The sequence below is a fragment of the Thunnus maccoyii genome, chromosome 13 (genome assembly GCF_910596095.1).
Source record: "Thunnus maccoyii chromosome 13, fThuMac1.1, whole genome shotgun sequence".
NCBI lineage: Eukaryota > Metazoa > Chordata > Actinopteri > Scombriformes > Scombridae > Thunnus > Thunnus maccoyii.
Genome location: NC_056545.1, coordinates 12541842 through 12563147, shown reverse-complemented (window position 1 = coordinate 12563147; position 21306 = coordinate 12541842). Strand labels below are relative to the sequence as shown.

At 39.7% G+C, this 21306-nt stretch overlaps 1 protein-coding gene across 1 annotated transcript in view; it reads right to left on the bottom strand.

Annotated features, from left to right (window-relative positions):
* stk10 (serine/threonine kinase 10) overlaps positions 1-21306 on the bottom strand; it is a 43854-nt gene that overhangs the window by 17164 nt on the left and 5384 nt on the right. The window contains exons 2-6 of the mRNA XM_042430367.1: positions 12567-12731; positions 6302-6350; positions 5396-5545; positions 1583-1655; positions 55-249 (exon numbers count right to left, since the gene is read on the bottom strand). Coding sequence (XP_042286301.1) covers positions 55-249; positions 1583-1655; positions 5396-5545; positions 6302-6350; positions 12567-12731 — 632 coding nt within the window. The remainder of the gene's footprint in view (positions 1-54; positions 250-1582; positions 1656-5395; positions 5546-6301; positions 6351-12566; positions 12732-21306) is intronic.

Here is a 21306-nt window from a genome sequence, read left to right as displayed (position 1 = left end):
ACCAATGTGCATCAGCTGAATTCTGGTTCATTTTAAACATACAGTAGCTCTCACCATTTGTGTGGCTGCTCCAGGTTGGGGGGCTCTGACTTGGCAATCTTCAGCAGCACCCTCATGGGGTTGAGCTCGTGGTGCGGAGGTTCAATCTGGGCGAGCTCAATCAGAGTGATTCCCAGAGACCAGATGTCAGCCTTGTAGTCATACGGAGCATCCTTCATTGTTTCACACATTACCACCTCTGGAGCCATCCTGAGAGTGAAATAAAACAAAGGTTAAACAATTGCTATTTAGTATATAACTAACTATTTTGTGTAAATGCTGGAATGTATGGAATGTGCAGCATAGTATTTAACTTTCAGGAGAGAGAAGATAAGAGCATATGATCTTTGATATAAATAGAAAGAGAAAGCTGTTTTTAAAATCACGGCCATCCTGTGGTAGAATCATAATCCTAAAATGACGATTTGGGATTATGTACTGAATGTAAAACGCAGCTCATGTTTCTGGCCACATACTGTACAACCAATGCACCTTAAATCCGAGATCAAGTTTTTAAAATCCTTCAAGTATTTTCATATTTTAGGTGAAAGTGTCATAATAGCCTGACCCTGAATAAAAACTTGTGATACTAAGCATCAAGGGACAGCGCTAATAAGTAAAGATTTTAAATATGACATCATGCTGTAAAAATCTGGTTTTGTGAAATTGACATGTTATAGAAAAATCTGATCTGATATAATAAAGACACACCTACATCATCTCTGATCAGCGTCAGCCAGACGACTGACTGATGGTGACTGCAAGGGGATAAAGAGTGTTTCTCTTCTCTGCTACTCATCATTTTTGCATGTGTCAACATCAAGCACACTTCTCCTGTCGGCCTGTGTTTACTGACAATTTGCAAAACGGCTCTCATAACCTGAAACGCAAATCTGAGCTCTTGGATTTACAGTGCAAAGAAAGTTATGTTTACACCCTGTTTCCTGTTGACTTTGGTAATCGGCACGTTCAAAGGAAAGGTATACACCACTTTCTGTAATATTCTCTTGAGGACTTATCAGTATTGTGCAACATGAGGGAACAGCCGTGTTTTCATTAAGCTTGGAGGGGAATGCCTGATGGATGTTAACCTGTTCTAGTCAATGGTTAACTGGGTCCAACCATAATCACATAAGGGATACCACTATGGAACAAGGTTCACCAAGAAGATATCCTATTTTACAGGTATAGAGGAGAGAACTGCACTGTTGTGACAACAATGGAAGAATAAAGCACTGAGTTGAGGTATTGAGTTGAGTTGTGTGTGTGTGTGTGTGTGTGTGTGTGTGTGTGTGTGTGTGTGTGTGTGTACACAACATCATGCTCTTTCAAGTATCATGGAACTATTGTGGGTAGCAGGAAATCTGTCTTCAACAAGCAATAAGCTTGTATTTATAGCACATGTAGGGGCGGTTGAACTGTGTACAGCTATCAGTTTTGCTATATAATTTATACCAAACTAAATAAATGGTCCAAATAGAGCTGCAACGATTAGTCAATTGATCGATTAGTTGACCAAGTATAGAGTGCGTGTCTTACTCACCAGTATGGTGTACCAATGAAAGAATCTCTTCTTTGTAGGGTCTTGTTGTTTTTTGCCGACACACCAAAATCAGCTGAAGAAATGAAGAGAGACAAAAGGATGACGTTAAACAGCTGGAAGACATTCCCCAGCAGCATTTCTCAGTAAAAAAAAGGAGTGAACCCAGTTCAAAACCTTCCATCTTTTTTTCCCTTTAAGTAGATACATAGTTTGTACCTTGTAAAAATGTCACGACATTGTGATGGGCAGAGACAAAAAAGTCAGAATCTGTGAATTTATAGCAGTCCTGCTTCCCAAACAGGCTCCCCCATTTCCTGACATGACCCTCAGATTACAGGGGTGTTGTTTTCATTTTGGCTGAAGGCTTTTCTCTGTGAGTAATAATATTTCAAGAGGCATGCCCAGGGTTGAGAGGTGTTTGGCAAAGGCTGTAGGATTTTTACTCGCAAGGCAACAGACTAACTGCTTCAATTACAAACTGGCATGTTCTATTATAGGGATATAAGTGACTGTCTTGGTTTTGTAGACTACAATCCTCAACTTCCCAGTCAAACATATCATTTGGGCTGCTGCAGTCTAAACCTCTGCAGAAAGAATTTTTACTTCCGACGAAGACAATAAAGAGTACTACTGCTTTTATTGTACATCACATGAGAGTTTACACATCAATGTCCTGAAGGATATTAAAAGGATATTCTGGTAAAAGCACGCCAATACAGGTTGACCCAACGAATGCAGAAGTCGAGTATGCTTCTGTACTTCTCTAAAATCTGCTGGGTTTAACCTACAGTACTGCATGTTCCCTGGAAGAATCACAAGAATCACAAAAGGGTGCGTTTCTCAAGATTGATTCACAGTCCAAAAAAACCTCCTTATTTATCTTATACTGGCCCTTTATGCAGCCCCTCAGTTCAGCTTCTGTCTGAAACAGGCAGTCTTAGCTCCTGTCTCTTCAAGGTCCCCTTCCTGATAAGCCCACTCTGTTCTAATTGGCCAGCTTCAGGAAGCCTTGCATGGGGGAGCACATATCGGAGTCGTGTTAGGTTACTGCTCATGAAAACCCAACATTTCTTGCTTTTATTGCGTATATTGAAAGCTTTTAAATGACTAAATAACGGGAGACTTTTATTGTGAACAATTTATAGGAAATGAAACGTGTTCATCACCGCATTGGTGGAGCTTCGTTAACGGCCGCTATTCTTCACTAAAAACAGTTCTACATAACAACACATGGAGACAATTGGAGTTCTTTGTTCAGCAGATCAGTTAGAAATAATGCAGGGAGGAATAATACGAGCAGACACAACCACAGTGATGATGATTTTTGATGAAGAGTTGCAGACAACCAGCACACCTCCAACAGGTAAACTGCTTATGTTACTTTGCCATGCTGTGTAATGGAGAAACACTCACAGCGTGCCAGCTCAACTCAAGTTATGGCTTGGCATGACTACCCCCAGAACAATGGAAAAATGCTATAATGTTAGTGTAGAAGAGCAGTGAACTTGCGCGCTGTGTGTGGAGCAGATGACCATATAAAGAAATGCTTAACGAGCTGACGTCAGCTTGAGCTGAAAGTAGAAAAAAACGGTTGGAAACTGAGGGTTCAGAGCAGTATGAAGCCGGTGCTTTTAGCTGACAGGGATAACTTCTACATACATTAACCTTACTATTTGAAACTTTGCCCATGTTTAATATGAACATCTGACATAGTTAAATTACATACTAGTTAAATTACATACTATATATATATATATATATATATATATATATATATATATATATATATATATATATATATATATATATATATATATATATATATATATATATATATATATATATATATATGACTGGAAATAAGGAAAAGCAAAATAGGTCCCCTTTAAGTGGGAAAATACAGATAATCTAACAAATTATAAGCATTAATAACAATACAGCTTTGTTGCATGATCATTACCTTAATAAGGCTTGTATGCAGGATGTGCTCTCAAAATTGGTCCCATTGCAGAGCATACCTAGAGATCAACAGTCTCTAAAGAGATTTATAAACATGATCCCAAGAAGTTTACCGCTGGCTGTGCTGCATGAATTTCTCATGCCATGTATCCCATGTATCATAGGCGGATGTAATATTTGGATGACCCTGAACGACAGTTAAATGTTGCGTTTGAATGTTGAATGTTTGAATTTGCATGTAGTAAGATGGAGACTGTAAATGAGTCAGTGTCATGACTTAATGATTTTAAAAAGGGGAAACTCCCAGTGATTATATATAACGATGTTGTGGAAGAACGTAAGGCAATGGAAAAGGTCTCTAACAAGAAGTCCAGCTCAGTGAATGAAGTGGCTGACAAACTGTCATTAGAATAAAAAGAAAAAAGGAAACCACAGTCATAAAATGATGAACTTACAAACCATTTAGGATAAAATTACACCAAACAAAATGTGACCTAACTATAATAGACTGACATATGACTTAATAGGTTAGCTCAGTTAATTTGGGGCTCCATCAAGTGATGTTTGTGATAAAACATGATGACACCATATCAAATTGTCATGGGAAAGGATTGAGCTGACAGTTCCAAAGACTGAGCACCTGAGTATGAAGCTCTATGCAGCTTAGAATTACTCACTGTTTTTAATTTGCAGGTCATGACTGAGTCATTCCAGCTCTTACCAGCCACCCCATACACAACCATTGGCAGCGACTCCAAACACACAAGCTCACACAAGCCAAATGGGCACTGCCCAGCCCAATGCAAAATGACAGAGAGCCAAAGAGAGTAAAGGAAGTGAATTGTCATGCAAGGAAAAGAGAGCCAGATTTTTTAATCAGGAGTTTGCAAATCTTTAATTTCTCTTTGCCAATATGATGCCAATGTTTCATGCTGAATGTGTTAGTTACATTAGGTAATCAGACAATAGTATATGAAGGTCCAGTGCTGTGTCGGAAAAATAGCTTAATGCAGTTTAAAGTTTTACATCTGAGGATTCATATGTTGGGCAGCTACTTAGAAAAACCAGCACGTTCTTAATTGACACTTACATAAAACATGATAACAGTAGGGGGTAACAGTAAGAAACCATTTCCCCTATTCTGGAAAGCTATGCTTTAATCCAAAACATACTGGCCACTGGGTTGGATCCACAACTTCAGCTGTGCAATGTGAAGAATGTGGAGGACTCTTCAAAAAGCCAATAAATGAAAATATGCTCAACTTCCCAGAATGCAGTTTTCCCACATAATGCTCACTTGTGACCCTCCTACAGCGCCACAGGAGGGGTACAGGGCCTCTAACTGTGTGTGTGCTCACATGTGTGTCAGCATGCATGAAAGTATTCCTGTTTACTTTGGTTTGGTCAAATGTTTTTGCTTCTTTTTACATTCAGTGCATGTCCTGACACTACGTAACAACAACACTTGAAGAATAATATGGTATCTTTTATTTCTTCAACTATACAAGCATCACTTCCATGTTTCCAAGAAAAGTGGTACTGTTTAAACCCTCAAAATGTTAACCACCAGTTAGGATTTCTAAAAATGTGGGATTGTGCACACATAACACCACTAAGTGTTTCCAACAACTAAAGCACAAACAAGATTTTGCATTAGACTGTATAGTCTGCACAAATACAATAAGGAAAATATGGTGTTTATTGAACTAAACTCCAATTAGATTACCTCCTACACATACAGCTTGTTTCTGACTTTGTAGATCTATTTGTGTGTGCATGGACAAAATGGCACTTTTGTATACCACGGCATCAAAAACTAGCAATATTTTTAAGCATAAATATCTAAAGCCTCACCTAGTTTGATGTCCCCATCCAGCATGAGGAGGATGTTACCAGCCTTCAGGTCTCTGTGAATGATCTTCATGCTGTGGAGGTAGTCCAGAGCCTCCAGCATCTGCCGACAAACCACCTTAATCTGCGGCTCTGTCAGTCCACGATCCAACTCTGATAAGTGCGGGAGAGGCGGAGGAAGGAGACAGGAGATGGAGAGATTAAATACAGGGTATGGGAGAGGGGTGAGGTTGAAGGTGGGTCAGGAGAGAGAAGAGCGGAGGTTGGAGGAGGTTCAAAAGAAAAAAAAATGCACATCCTGCACATTCCATATTTAGTGCACATACAATCATAGCAAAACAAAGTCTTGACGACTGATGTAGTGTGTGAACTCCTCGAGAGAAAACATTTAAAGGTAAACCTGAGATATCAAGCCTCTCAGATAGTGTTGCTGGATAAGTAATCCCAGATCAGAAAAGCTTTCACACATCGAAGCTAGTCCTGCCCTGCAGACTTTATTCTACTGTGTCTGTGTTTGGTTAGCTGCAGTGGGGGTACAGACAGTTATGAGGATGTGGATTATCCAGTGAAAACAGACCAGGGGGATTTCCCACACCGGAGGACTCCACTATGTCTGACTGCTTTCTAGAGCATCCAAGGCCAGATTAGTGAAGCTGCAGTGCATGATGATCGTCCGAGCAAAGTGAGATTTTTCCAAGAGAAAATAAACTTGAACTTTCAAATGATATCATAGCTTGACAGCACATCTTTGGCCTCGTATCACGTCTCTACATTTCCTCAAAGCCACTGCTGAACAGACAGGTGTAATTTCACAGAATAGCCGTAGGTGTGGAACTCGTCTCTCGTGACAGGGAGGAGGAAGGTGGAGCGCTTGTAAAAATACAAAGGAGAGCAGAAAGAGGGCCCTACCTAGCATCGTGGCATCCACAGCACCTCCAGGGCAGAACTCGATCATGATCTGGGGAAAGAAGGGGAGGAGAGAAAAGGGTGAGATTCAACTTGACAGTATAAACATACAATTGACAGCTGCAATTTAGTTTTCCAGGAATTGATATGTAGCAACAAGAAGAAGACATCACTTTTATCCTACATCAGCACATGTACAACTACTATTTAATGGGCATCATCTACAGATTCTCTTGTACTACTCTAATATAACGATATCTGTATCTCAACTAACAGCTTTCATTAGCATTCAAGTTTTTACACAAGTGGAAAAAAAAAAAATGATTTCATCAGATGGTCTATAAATATAACTGAGTATCTCTGTCTTCATGTGTTATGAGCCAACACTGTTGACTGTTAATGTTATGTCATCACTACCTGCAGAGCTCAGCCTGCCCTTCATCAGTCAAACACTCTTCGACATCTGTGGTGAAAGTACTAGAATACAAACACTTTGCAAAGTAGACAGCTGGATTCAGACTAAAGTGTGTGATAGACTGTCAGGCCATTAACTCTACACACTCCCTAGGATTCGTTGCCAAATATATAATACCAGTTCAGCAGTAAAGTAAAAACAGAGAGAAAGAGGAAGAGAGAAAGAGAGAGGAGAGGAAAAAAAAAACTGAGAGCACTCTCCCTAAATGGTGTCTTGTTGGCCAACAGCAACTTCCAACAACAACTTTCATTTCCTAGCCTTACATAGTCAGTCTCACACATAAGCAAGCACATACACAACTGTCAGAAAAACCCCTAAATGTTTTATTCAAATGAAGTGGTACCAAACAAAATAAAGAGAGGATATAGGATTTCTTGATAATCCTGTGCAGAGAAGTTGTGTTTGCAAAACTGTGTGTTTACATGTGTACAATGTGTAAATGTAGAATTGTCTGACACACACATAAGAAGTCAGTGATGGCCCCCTGTTTCCAAATGATCAAAGATCAGCCCTAGGCGGTTTGCAGCATACTTGCTGTGTGATGTCATTGACATTTAATCATGGAGTCCTGCTTGCCGTGACAACACTGTCAAAGCATTAACCTGGTACTGGACAAGGCGTGGAGTTTCAGTCCAGACAAAGCCATGCAGAGAAGTACAAAAGGTGCACACACACAGACACATACAAGGAACAATGAATATGAGTAAGTATGCATACCTCCATGCACACAGTCACATGAAGACACTTTGTGGAAAGCCAAATGATGAGGAATGTCAATCTTGGCATGCAGCTCAAGGTGGAACAATGTTCTTTTGTAATATTTGGATTGACAAACCCAATCAGTTTGGGTTTTGTCATGTATTATCAAGGATATTTCAATTTGTCATTATCTCTTTTAAAAAAGAAAGTGTCACATCTTATCTTTATTCTAAGTGACAGACAGCGGAGAGACAGTCTAGCCTGCGTGTTACACGCTCGACTGCTTCCAACTTGTATCTCTCTTTACTGTATCACAAAGATCTGCTCGCTCTTTATAATCTTTGTTCCTGGAGACACAGACATGATGACTTAAGTTCTGTTAAAGAATCTGAAACCTAAGTATTTGTGTAACACTGAATATGTGTGTCTAAATAATGTAAAATCAAAGTGACATTAGTTTCAGTACAAACCACTTCCCTATTCCTGCTCTCTTCTAACCAAACCAACATTATGATATTCTCTTCTGATTAAAAACTGATGTCTGGCAGTATTAGCTTAATTCAGATATAGTATATCATTACAGGTGTACAGAAATTGCTGCACAGAAAGACCAAACTAGCTTTAAAGTTGGGGTTTGATGACACTCTCGGTGACCAGAGAGTGCTGAAAAGTTAATTTTTCAAATGTAATATGCCTCGTTTAGTATGTAGCTTGGTCACAATTTAAAAAAAAAAAAAAAAAAATCTAACTATCGGCCGATATATCATCTGATTTTTTTATACTCCCAAGTACATCAGTATTGGCCAGGCTATAAAAAACCTTCCTCTTAAATTAAATGAAGTGTGATTCAGTGGTAACATACTGTACTGCCCAACCTAAACAGCTGTACATCACACTCCAGTTTCAGAGGCAACTGGTTAGTGTTTTTGTCAGCGTCTCTGCAGCCAGATTTGTTCTCCCGGCCTGAAAGAATTCTGGATGACATGTTGTGCTGCGGTGAAGAATGTGCCCCGACTGGTCAAGCTACATGCAAAGCATACCCGCTATGGGCTGAACACTCATACAGACACAGGCTTTTCTCTCTGTTTCTGTCACACACACACACATACAAGACGACTTGGGCTCAAAATTCAGCCAAAGAAACAGCCTGTTGTTTAGAGATGCCAGTGTTTCTGTTTTAATGGACAGTATTAGAATTATCTACTAATTCTATTTATGCAGATTAATTTAATTTTTTACTTAAGAGATTAATCTGATTTAATATCAGTGTCACTAGACATAGCAAAGCTGGTGTTGCGCAAAGGCTTATAATAAATAACATCACCATATTTGAGTGCCTCTTCTTTTTTCCTTTTGAGTCAAGCTGAAACAAGTTAGACACAGTCCTTAAAATCTAAAGAGCCTTAAAATAAACAGAGCAGGCTGCGCTGATGCTGTAGTGTTCCTCCGAATCACAGCTCTGTACTTTCACAGTGATTTCCCACCTCATTTTGTCAGGGGTGTCTAAAGAATGTAAGAGGCTGTTCGCCAACAAAGACCTGCTGCAATCCCAAATAAAGAAAGAAATACAACCATCACACAGATACACTGTTATACTTTCTCACTCTATGGACATGACTAATGCTTCAGTGATCTGCATTTTCTCTCTGGTGTATATAAGGGAGTGCCAACAAGGACATAACATACCGACTTCTATTGAGACTTTACAGTGTCATTAAAGTCTTCTTGCAACCATAGCTGGTGCCATTATATAGACCCTAACTGTTTGCAAATAATGGTAAATATATACAATAAAAAAAACGATTATTGTCCTCGCACTTCAGTACCTAAAATTACAGTGTGAATCCAGCGAGCTGGAGGGCTTAGGTCACCTTTTGACTTGTTGTCTCCTCTGCAAGATCTCAGTGCTTTAATGGGTTAAACCACAAGATCTTATATTAAATCTAGAATCGGTCTATAATCATAATTTTTACGTAGATAAATTCTTGTTATTTCTTTTAGTCAATACTTACATAATCTCTATAAACAGATATCTGCATGTGAATGTAGAATCTGTAGGCAACAGGACAAGATTTTGGTACCAGAAGCTTTCTGGTTTCCGTTTGTAGTACATTTGTAGTCCAAGTAGTATTGACCAATCATGTTTGAGCTGGCTGTGGTTGCATGCAGGTAAACAGTCCATGTGTAGAGCAAGAGGCGGAATGCATTGGGCAAAATGAACCCATCGGCTATCGTCTGACAATGATTTAGCTTTTTATTAGCTTTTTTTTAAAAAAAATTTATCTACACTCATATGCATATATCTGTGGCTGACTGGCGCACAGATAGCCGATGGGTTCTGAGACTGTTGATCAGTTTCAATGGCTGCTTTTGACAGATGCTTGAATTTTTTTTTTTCTTCAGAACTCTAAATTAGAGCAAAAACACCAGAACAAGTGGACTTTCAAAACAAATGTTAGCTGCTAAAACCTACAAACACTTGTGATACTGTACATTACCTCTTCTTTTGACATTTCTGCTGGATTTCTACTCAAATGACCAACTATAGGCATTAGTATCAGTTACTGGATGTCACTCACAGGCCACCATATCAGTAAGAGAATCTGAATCATCTTTACTGGCTAAGTATGTTTATGCAAACAAGGAATTTGGCTCTGGTTTAGTGGCTCTCAATGTTCTTACACAAAATAACAACACAACAATCAGTGTGAGTTTTAAGCCTGTGTTAGACACATCTTTAGTTGAAAACAAGTTCTACTGATGTCGATTTAATTGCTGCTGCACACTGACAGCGATTGATAAAGGTGCTTAATGTGCCCTTAGAAAGAGTTCCATCAGCCTTTACAATCTCTAAAAGGCTTTAAAAAAAAAGAAAAACATTTTACTCATTTAGCTGTGGTGGTATCTTAAATGTATCTTAGAAACAATGTCCCCATTACTCTGGACAATCAATAGACTTCACTGTCAACAGTGACAGAAAACATGCATGATTAGATACGACTACAGGCGAGTCAGAAAATGTGTTTTTTTGTCATGTGGGTGAACCAGAGTTTTAAACAGGCAGCCTTAACTATGCTTCTAAATGATGTGACTAAGTTCTCTCTTCGTTACTGTCTGTTTAAACATCCTCTTCTCTTTCCCTCTCTCTTTCTGTTCGTTCTTCTCTGCGTGCTGATGTCAGCAGTGCCACCCCCATGTTAAAGGCCCCCTTTTTCTCACGCTGTGGGCCTGGCTGCCTCGCTATAGCCTCAAGACCAGATTGTTCCTGAAAAGGGAACAAACAGCCCTTCTCTCACTGTCTCTGTCTTTTTTTCTTCCTCTTTCCCCCTCTTACTCGGTAGAAAGCAGAACGGGTGGGTCGGCACTGGAATGCATCATCTCACCCCTGCCCAGTCCACCCAACCGGAGGTTACTGAGGCCTGACCGCCAACCACTGGGCTAATTGTTAAGATCCTGAGGCTTGCACACACACTCTCAACAGTGATGTGCAATGCTTGTTGCACTTTGTCATGTTGTATATAATTCTTCTACTGCCTGTCATGCTCGTATGGCCATTTTGTCTGCAAGTTTTTACACCAACAAAGAAAAGCGTGGTTGCACATACAATACAGACTATGGAGAGATTGAGATCTAAAGGTGGAGAAAACATTAGTATTTGAACACAGCTTGGAAATGAGCAAAAGCAAAAGCAAAAGCACACACACACACAGACACACACACGCCCACAGGAAGCATGTGGTTTGAATGCTGCAGACAGGGATGTCCGTATATTTGACTTATCAGCACAAACTAACTCAGTCTTGCAGAGTCCAGCTTTGACTAATGGGGGGACGTTCACCTTCCACGCTCAGGAATTCCAACTATGGCCAACACAACCGTGACTAGCTCCAGGGCTGTGACACAGCTGTGTGTGTGTGTATGTAGAGGCAGATAGAGGTCTTCTAGTGATGAGTGGTTTTTCAGCTTTGAGGTGTATGACATTTGTGTTATGCTCACGATCTTGGACCATACTTTTTTACCATTTTACCATTAAAAAAAAAAAAGTAAAATAACTGTTAATTCACTTTTCAGTAATGACTGAATTTGCAAATTCTTCTCTCACACATTTCTGTAAAGTATAAAACACACACAAGTTAAATCTGAACTCTAAATGCTATGTTTAACATAGCATGAGAGTTATAGGGGTTAAAAAAAATGACTAACGCAACTATCTTTAGTCTTAATGCTGCCTTGTAATTCCTTAGATATTCAAGGTCGCGGCCCAACATGAGGTCACTACTATTTTCCTTGGCCAGATAGACTCAGAGATTACAGAGGGAGTTTACATTTGACCCAGTGAGCGAGTGTGGAGAGGAAAAATAACTCAAGAGCAGAATACACTAAACTGAAACTGATCTTCATTCTTGCAGTAACATTGGGGTGAGGGTTGGGTCATTTCTGATGCATCATGTCACCCGAGGGATTTTCTGTCATTCCCTTTAGGGCAATCCACCTCTTACTATTACTACTTTCTTTTTCAATAGAGCTTTCATATGTTGGAGAATATACTGTAGATGACACATGTTTTCATAAACGGTGAAAGTGTTTTTCCACTTCCCAGCTGATCGTGTGTTGTGGCTCTGTATGGAAATGTTGCAAAGGAAACTTGGTGGACGGACACAGAAACTGCTCAGCACAGTAAAAACAATACATCTTGTGAGGAAGTTCAGTGTAGACATCAGATAAGGTCCCTTTGGTACATAATGCACCAGTCTTATACAACTGCCACCCTGACTGCCTGTTCATTTAAATAAACTGTGTCAGCTCTCAACTTTTTTAGTCATATTCATTGCTGGACAACTACAGTTGTAGTACAATTTCTGGCTTAACTAAAAAATATGTAGTTTTACATTACTCTGGTTTTGTTTCTTGTTCAGTATAAGAGCTAAAATATGTAAACACAATGATATCACCGTTTAATATCTTGATGGCACACATGTTCAAGAGTGTTCAGCACAAAGAAGATGAAACAGGAAGCTAGGTGGGGTGACAAGTGTGTGGTTTCCACTTGAAGATGATTAACTTGACCAGATGTTTGATGCTTGTGTTACCTACCCACAGGTTGTTGTCATGGTAAAATGCATCGAGCAGCTTGACAATGAAACGGTGGTCACATTTAGCCAGGATGTCAATCTCAACCATGTAGTCCTCCAGCTCCTCTTCACATTTTGTCTCAATCACTTTGGCTGCAGCCAGAGCTCCTGTCTCCTTGTTCTGGGCCTGAAAGTGAGAGAAATATATCAACATTAGATTCTTGCAATTTACTTCGTCTCTTTTAGGTGAAACCTCTCTAACCACAAAATTAAATAAAAGACACTTTTTTCAATGTAACTAATCCTATGAACTCAGAATTTCACTTCTCCAGAGAGAGCAATTTGTAACACTTAAACCTCCACAGAAAATCAATAGTAGGGGAAATAAAGGGTGTGGCTGTGCGATACAACAGGCATATTTTGTTTCAAAGATCAGTTTATCGCGCTATTGTGCTGGCCTGACTCTTCTACCGCTGTTGTAACCAAAAGGAATCTGAAGTGTCAAGAAACTCAGCCATTGAACTGTTGACTAACTAACATTTAGAGACAAAACAGGAAAGAAAACTCCACACCCTCACTGAGCAACTGGTGAAAAAAAGAGGAACCACAAAACCCATCAAGTGTCAGTATGGCTAAACTAAGACACACACAGATACAATGTACATAGTATTCCTGGTAGCTCTGAATACTGCGCGAACACATCAAAAACACCCAAACAATGGAGTGACTCAGAGTGAAGCATATGGCGCCAAACACTTGTTGTTCGTCCTTATGTAACAGAATGAATGTTGTGAATGCTGACTGATGGGCTTTTGTGGGTAAACACAACATTAATGTGCCCCGGCAGTCAGAATCACATGTTCAGTGCGAAGAGAATCACAAGAGCACAACTGCAGACGAGCAAAGATTTATAGTCAAAACAATCTGAGTCAAAAACAAAGAGTTAAATATTGTAAAGAACCACTGCCTTAAGGTAATAAGAGGATGGAAATCATCATGGTGTTGGTGATTTAGAGGAATGTTAGGCCTACAGACTGTGTGAGAGTGTAAAAGTCAGTGCATTAATGATGGAGGAGACACCATTGTTCATGTGTGTATTTCTGCGTCCACCCGGTGACCTGCAACTCAACAGACTAAACAGCCTGGTGGGGTCTGATGCCTCCACGCTTTACAGAGGCTGTGGGAAAACATCTGAATAAACAGAACAGACTCACAGCAACACACACACACTCCTGAACTCATCTCAGTATACCATGTTTGTGTGTGTGTGTGTGCGAGTACGTGTTTGTCAAACAGAGAACCAGAGAAGCTGAACTACCCCGACCAGGGTAACCCACAGTGTGAGTCAACAGGACGTCTCCTCTTGCCGTCAAACCATCAGTCAGTCTGTTAACAAGCCTTGACAGTAAACACTAAGACACCAGACGCTTTCACCTCTCTGCTAACATCTCAGCTCTCTGCTACTCGCTCCCCTACTGCACCCCAACGATCAGCCTCGACAAACTCGCTGCCTGGGCTCTGAGTTCAAAAACCTACTGACATATGCATCTATGTTCATGAAATGGCAGTGTTAGTCTGTACTCTTTTCTTTGATGTAATGCCAAGTGTTGAAACACAAATGGTTGAAACAATTAGTGAATCAACAGAAAATTTGACTATTTGACTACTGATAAATTGTTTAAGTCTATCATCAAGCAAAAAAACACTAAACATTCTCACACATACAGCTTCTAAAAATCTGAGGATTTGCTCCTTTCTTTTGTTTTATATGACTGTAAATTGAATATCTTTGTGTTCTGGACAACTGGTGTGACAAAATAGTATTTTATTTATTTTACACTATTTTCTGCTGTTTTGTAAGCAAAATGAGTATTTAATGGGTTTTAATAGATACATCAATAATGTAAATAATGGTTAGTTGCAGTCCTAGTAACGTAATGACATTTTTCAAATCAATTGCACTGACTGACTTCCTATCTGGACATGCATTCTAATTTTAGCACATAGCTCACATCTGATAAAAGCAAAAATATTGATTAAGGAAGAATTCAAGTTACTGCAACAAGACTGATTCATTACACCTCCCTAAATCAAATGCACTCAGCACCATTTCCTTGTTTTTTTGGTCTGTAAATCTGCAACACGATAAGAGAGAATGAGAATGATGGCTGTTGTGTATCTGAACCAGTAGGAGGATGCAGCGTTTAGTTGATGAGGGGGATTACCTGCCCATATTTTCCCCTGCAACAGTGGTCTCACAGAATGCAGATATGAGTGGCTCCCACCACATCAAAAAGATAAAATTAGTCAAATCGTTTCTTCACAACTATGTGCAGAGGTGGAAAATGCTACAAACTTTTTGTCATGCTAAAAAAAACAACATGAATTGCACACAGATATACACCGACAAGTAACCAAGACATAAGGTAGTTGCAAATCTGTTTTTTTTTCTGCTGTTGTGTAGTGTTGACCTTTCAAAAGCTCCATTACCCAGCTTCACAAAGGCATTCACACACACACACACACCTTTACATCTCAGTGGGAACAGGGCTGGGGAATGTGCCTTCAGATGGTTGGGGGAGTGGGCGAAGTGGGTAGACTGAGAGAAATGAGCATCGCACAGTTATGTGTTGCCTTTTGTGTGGCGGTGGGAATGTATTACGTCAATGAGGGTCCTTACAAGTAAAGAATGCAAACATGTGTTTATATGTGCACCTTACCAACTGTATACACTGCACAGAGAGGAAATTACACTGCAACGCCTCATTGTGTCTCACATGGGACCCTCTCGCTTCCTACAAGTTAGCATGATATCAATGCACAAGTGTGTGTGTGGATGTTTGTGCATGATTTGGTAGGAACACACAAAGAGGGAAACAAGGATCGATGTCTTCTACTTACTTTACATCCTGATATACTACCTCAACCGTTCATGCGCTTATTGCATCTTGAAGATACGTAGTTTTAATTCCTACAGACACTCATTTAACTGCTGGGCACAAGATGTCTCCTGCTTCACTGGAAAGTTCATTCTCGGTGTTTGTGCACTGGAGGCTTCAGGTTCCCACATCACTTTTGTAAGTTGAACACTGGCCCGTTATTAGCTCCAAAGCAGTTGTGACCTCACAAATCATGCTCGCAGGTAGAGGCCTTAAACTCAGATTTTCAGTGAGTACAGAGAAACGTTCCTCTTTCAGCACATAATTGTAAAAACAGCCTTTGAGTGTCAAACTCTGCACATTGAAGCTCAAACAACCAACTGAAGGAACAAGAGGAAAAACACATTTTTGAGTGGAGGGGGCTTTAAAGTTTTTACACTTAAGCTTGATGTCATATTTTAATAATAGATGGGAGGAATTATGTGGTTTTTGCACCTTTACCATAATAGAATGATGTCATTTAACAGAATCAAGTGACAAGAAAACGAGAAAAAAAAGCACATATAGATGCCGGATGTCAGAGCATCACAGCAAAGGCTTCCTCTTCTGAACAAAGTAAGACAGAAAACACTGAATTATTACATCATAACAGTGCACAAGCACAAGACTGAAGGAGGAAGAATACACTTGACTGCATACTGTAGCTGCTGTAGCCATCCCAACACTTCAAACAATACTTCACTGTTTCTAAACCACTAACTCTTCACTCTCTCCAACTCTCTTCCTGTGGCTTTGTTTGGGGTCTGGTTTCCATGGAGATCAGAGGAACTTGTTTCTGCTCCATCTTGCAGCTCTTCTCACTAGATCTCTGCTTGGCTGTTCCTGTTCATTAGTGACTCAGCTTTCATGTAGGCTAAGTGCAAAAGGATTATCTACGAGACCCAACCTGGCAGAAAAGCAGATGCATTTACACTCTTCTAGGGTTTTAACAAATTGCCTAAAACGACCAAAATGTTAAATTGACATTGTGCTTTTCAGTTATCTGTAGAAGTCTGTTTTCAATTTGGCTTTAGCAAATTACTCTGCATGTAAACTGTGCACAGTTCACTGAGTTAAAGACCTGCAGACTATTAAAATTTTAGAGACTGTGAAAAAAATTAGAGAATTTATGAACAGTCAGGTAAAAGTCAGTTAAAATTTGCAGGGAAATCTAGTTAAATCAATGATCAATCTTCGTAAATCAATGATCACAAAAAATAAAAAAATATCTATGTTTGAAGTTACAATTAGGCATGAGGTCTCCTGTAGGTTTAATCTTGGGGTTAAGGCAAAGATTAGATAAACAACTAATAAACAACTTTTTAGGTTTTGGTTTTGCTAGCTTATCCAAAAAGTGACAAAATGACCCAATGTGAGCCAGCGAGAATGCGCATCAGGCACACAACACTGTGTGTGACACAGGATGTAAGGCACTGCCCTAGGAGATATAAGTTTTTAGAGAGTCCCTTACTTCCACCATATAGAGATATTTTTTCATCTTGCAGCGTGAAAGGAGGAAATACTTAACATCTAAATAAACACAATGGAAAACTGAAAGGATAATTACAGTTCTCGTGCTAGGCAACCCCTCCCAAATCCCTTGAGAGCACAAAGTCTCATGAGTGACTTGCAAATCTGTTTCCCATTTTCTCTGTCTTTCAATCTATCCGTCTTCCCATGTATCATCTCACTTTTGTTTAAATGTCACATGTTATTTTCCTGTTTTAAATCCTCTTATTGTAGCATATGTATGGCCTCTCAACCATCCGGCCTCATTCATTGTCTGCCGTCTGTACCGTGTTTTGTCTCCATCTCTCCCTCTTCAAATTTGTCTGTCATCTCTGCCCATCTATCTCTCTCTCCATCTGTCATGTATATCTATCCATCTGTCTTCAGTAACTGTCCGTCTGAAGGCCGCAGTCCATGACTGAGAAGCACATCCACACTGCAGTTCAACAAAAGCTTTAGAGAGGGTAGAGCTGTAAAAGCAGATGTTACTTAACCACGTGTTAGCATAAAAAAACATACTGTACATATTGGTGGACTAAGTAAACACAAACATAAAATCTCCCAGCCTCATGTGTGTCACATGTAGTATTCAGACGCAGTCTTTTCAAAATGCATCCAGCTAAAAATAATAATAATAATAATAACAACATTTAATACTGCATGTGTTGACTATCAAAGATTACTTTGAGTGTGTTGCTTTAAAAGCAAAGCACTGAATCACCCTCAAAAACAAAGTAAAAATAACCTGAAATAGCTCTTAACATCCTTTTTTTTTTTTTTTTTTACTTTCATAACACAATTAATGCCGGACTGAAAAGAATAAAGAATAATTAATCATTTTGTCAGTGGGCCAGATGACCTAATGCAACTGGAAAGAGAGAACTTTCCCTGGGGTCAGTCACCTCCAGGTTAAATGAACATACCACATGCTGACGTGTATGCTGTGTTACAGTCTCAACTGAACACACACACACACACACACACACACAACTCCCTTCAAGAGAATGCATGTATATTAGACCTTTACCCCACCATAAATCTGTAAACAACCCGCTCTCCTCCTCTGTAGACTCTCCCCATGTGTCCGTGAACAGGAATGTAGTTGTCAGCTCCTACATAATGACAGCAGCCAGTAAAACCTCACCTCTGACAGCAGACGTCGGTGGAAGTGAGGATCTCTCATTCAGATTCAGAAGGTGCACAAGGAAAACAAGTCTAAGCTACATATAAGTTTTTGATTTGTTTTAGAGCATAAGTTGGATACGGTATCTAAAAACTTTTTTTACTTGTGTAAGATAGGTGTCATTGTGAGAATTTGGGCAATGTTGAAAGCCATCGCAAAAATGATTTTATATTGTGACTTTTTGGGGTAAATTCTTTGTCAAGTTTCAGTTCTTTATATCAAGACTACACTTTTTGGCTGGACCGCAGCGGGCCAGCCCTATAAACGCAAAACTCTGTCCTTGACTGACTGAGTGTTGAAGTTACACCATTGGTCAACTCAGTCAGCCAAGTGATGCCACTTCCTGTATCAATCATTTCAAATTTAAAGACCCCTAGTGTTTCACACGGTCCAGCCATATACTAGGTTTTGACCTAGTCTTGTTAATTAGACAAAAATAAGCATGTCTTCTACAGCTACAGCTAAGACAAATTTACTTCATGTGCTTATGCCTCGAATGATTTTGTATGGAATGCCACTGTTTTGCTCATGATTCGGAAAATACCAATGATACAACGTAAAGTCTATCATGAAAAAGCAGAGTACCAGCAGGAAGGAAAATTGCTGGAGTACGATGCCTGTCATCTCTACTATTTTTTCATGTAAACCACAGCAGCATGGAGGCTGACATTTCTTCAGGGAGTAAAAGAAGCTTTGATTTTTCTGTCTAGTCTGAGACACCAGTTAGAATACTGTATATGAGTGGGGCAAGACAGAGGCAAAATTAACTTGACCTAATAAGCATTAATTTGGTTAAGAAGATACAACCACATTAGGGCCATATTGTTTAGACCAGTGGTTCTCAAAGTGGGGTCCGGGGACCTCCAGGGGTCCTTAAGGGGTTTCCAGGGGGTCCCAGCAAAAAGGGTGAATAATTTATTTTCACTATAGTTCCATCCATAAGTAACAATGACAGAATATATGGAGTATTTTGGTCATGGGTTTCATATACTTTCTGTAATAAAATATCTAAAAGCAAATATCTTATCAGAGGGGAGTCCATGGTCTAATTTGTGTCAGTTTAGTGGTCCTTGACGTGAAAATGTTTGAGAACCACTGGTTTAGACTGTGCAGTCACTATGTTATGCTACCAATATATTAATCAAACATAGGCTTGATCAGTGGTCTGTTATATTTTAAGGGTTAGGGTTAAATTTGTCACTGCTACCAAACCAAACTAAAGAGTTTAGTCATTTTAAGACAGAAGGTTCTTGATTTATTTACAACTTAATATCCAGGAAAGTGACTGAAAAGTTGTAGCCATTTCAAAAATGAAAAACTGAAACTTACTTTCAGCTAACACCTTAATTAGACATGTGAACTCTATAAACTGAACGTAATGCAAATAGCTCTGCAAGAGGAAGGGTGTTGAAACTGACGTTCAAAATAGAACGTGGCATATTTTTTTCTATTTTTCCTATTCTCAGCATCAAGATTGTTCCTCTCTTGCATAACCTGCTGACTGACTGAAAGCAAGATTTTATGCATTTACAGAATGTAACTGGGCGTGAAGTACAAAACAGAGCAGAGCTTAAACTTAGACACCCTAAGATGGAGTCTTTTCAGGATGTGAAAGTTTTGATTGAGGTGGCAAAATGTCCCACATTCAAAACTTTAAGTCACACGTACAAAGCAGGTCAGTGAGGCAGGAAATCATGATGAGCTACAGAGAGCCTTGAAACTCATACACGTCTTTCTTAAATCATTCATATTCTTGCAAGGACTTGTACAATATTACAAACGCATGAATCTCATGACAGATGAGATAAACTTCCTGACTATGGCCTACACAATACAAGAAACAACAGATCGGAGGGCTCACTCACTCATGTTTAGAGTGTGCTGCTAAAACCAAGTTCAAACAAGTATTACAAGATGCCAGATTATTCCAAGTATCTATCTAGAAATCATCTGAAATAACTCTGAATGGCACAGTGACAATGTGCTTCAATGGTAAATTAAAAAGGGAGAGAAAATCCAAGAAAGAAAAGCAAAACAAAGATGTCAAGACAAAAACCAAAATGTATACGCAAGTGTCTGAAAGCAAACAAAAGAATACAGCTGCTGAATGTTTGTAATTCTGCTTCTTTTAATCAGTCCTTTATCGATCCTCGTCTCAGAATGGACTCTGGCTTTACAAGACTGAAAATCAGTATCGTAAATTCTAATGAAAGCCCCCGGCATCCAGCTTGTCAAAGCCCCATAACGACCAGCAGTATATGGGGTGTAGAAACACAGAAGACGCTTTCTTGAAGTGCCATTAACGACGTCATTACGAGGATGGAGGGGACTCCCAGCATGCTGAGCCCACGCCCATCTAGCAGGACTCTTATCAGTGACTGTGGTTCCAGCTGGCCCCCCGAGATTAGACACAGAAAGACCCAGCAGCACTGACGACAGTGTCATTAAAGGCACTTCAACATACATCTTAGTGGCATTGCTGTATTATGAATAAAACTACTGTATAGCATCTTACATAATATGTCAAGATTTAGTTTATTGACATTTTCTTGTGTACTTGCATACACAAAAAAAAGAAATTCTGTTCCTCCTGGCCCACAGCAATGCAACAACAGAAAGGATAAAGACAGACATCTAAAAATTCCCTTAAAAACCATTTTAAAAAAACCAACATGTAAATCCCAAAGAAAATAAAAACAAAAACAAAAGAAGAATGAACAGTTAGCAGCGCAGTGCATTAAAGTGCATTTGGAGAGAAAGTGCATGTCTCAGTTCGATGTTGACAGCTGGTGCATGTCAAGGGACCAGCACTGATGACGGGGTTAGAGGGTAGGTGGGGGGCGGGGCATGTTTGTAGGGGGCACAGTCTGTTTATGATCCTGACTGCTTGTGGGTAAAAGCTGTTTAGCATTCTGCTAGATTTGGCACAGATGCTCCTGTACCTCTTCCCAGACAACAGGAGGGAAAGCAGACTATGAGAAGGGTGGTGGGGATCCTTGATGATGCTGGAGGCTCTGCGAACACAGTGTTGATGGTAAATCTCCAACAGGAAGGGGAGTGGGGCACCAATGATCTTGCTAGCTGTCTTCACTATCCTGTTCAGATGATGTTGTTCTTTACAGTTTCTGAACCAGGAAGTGAGTTCGGAAGGT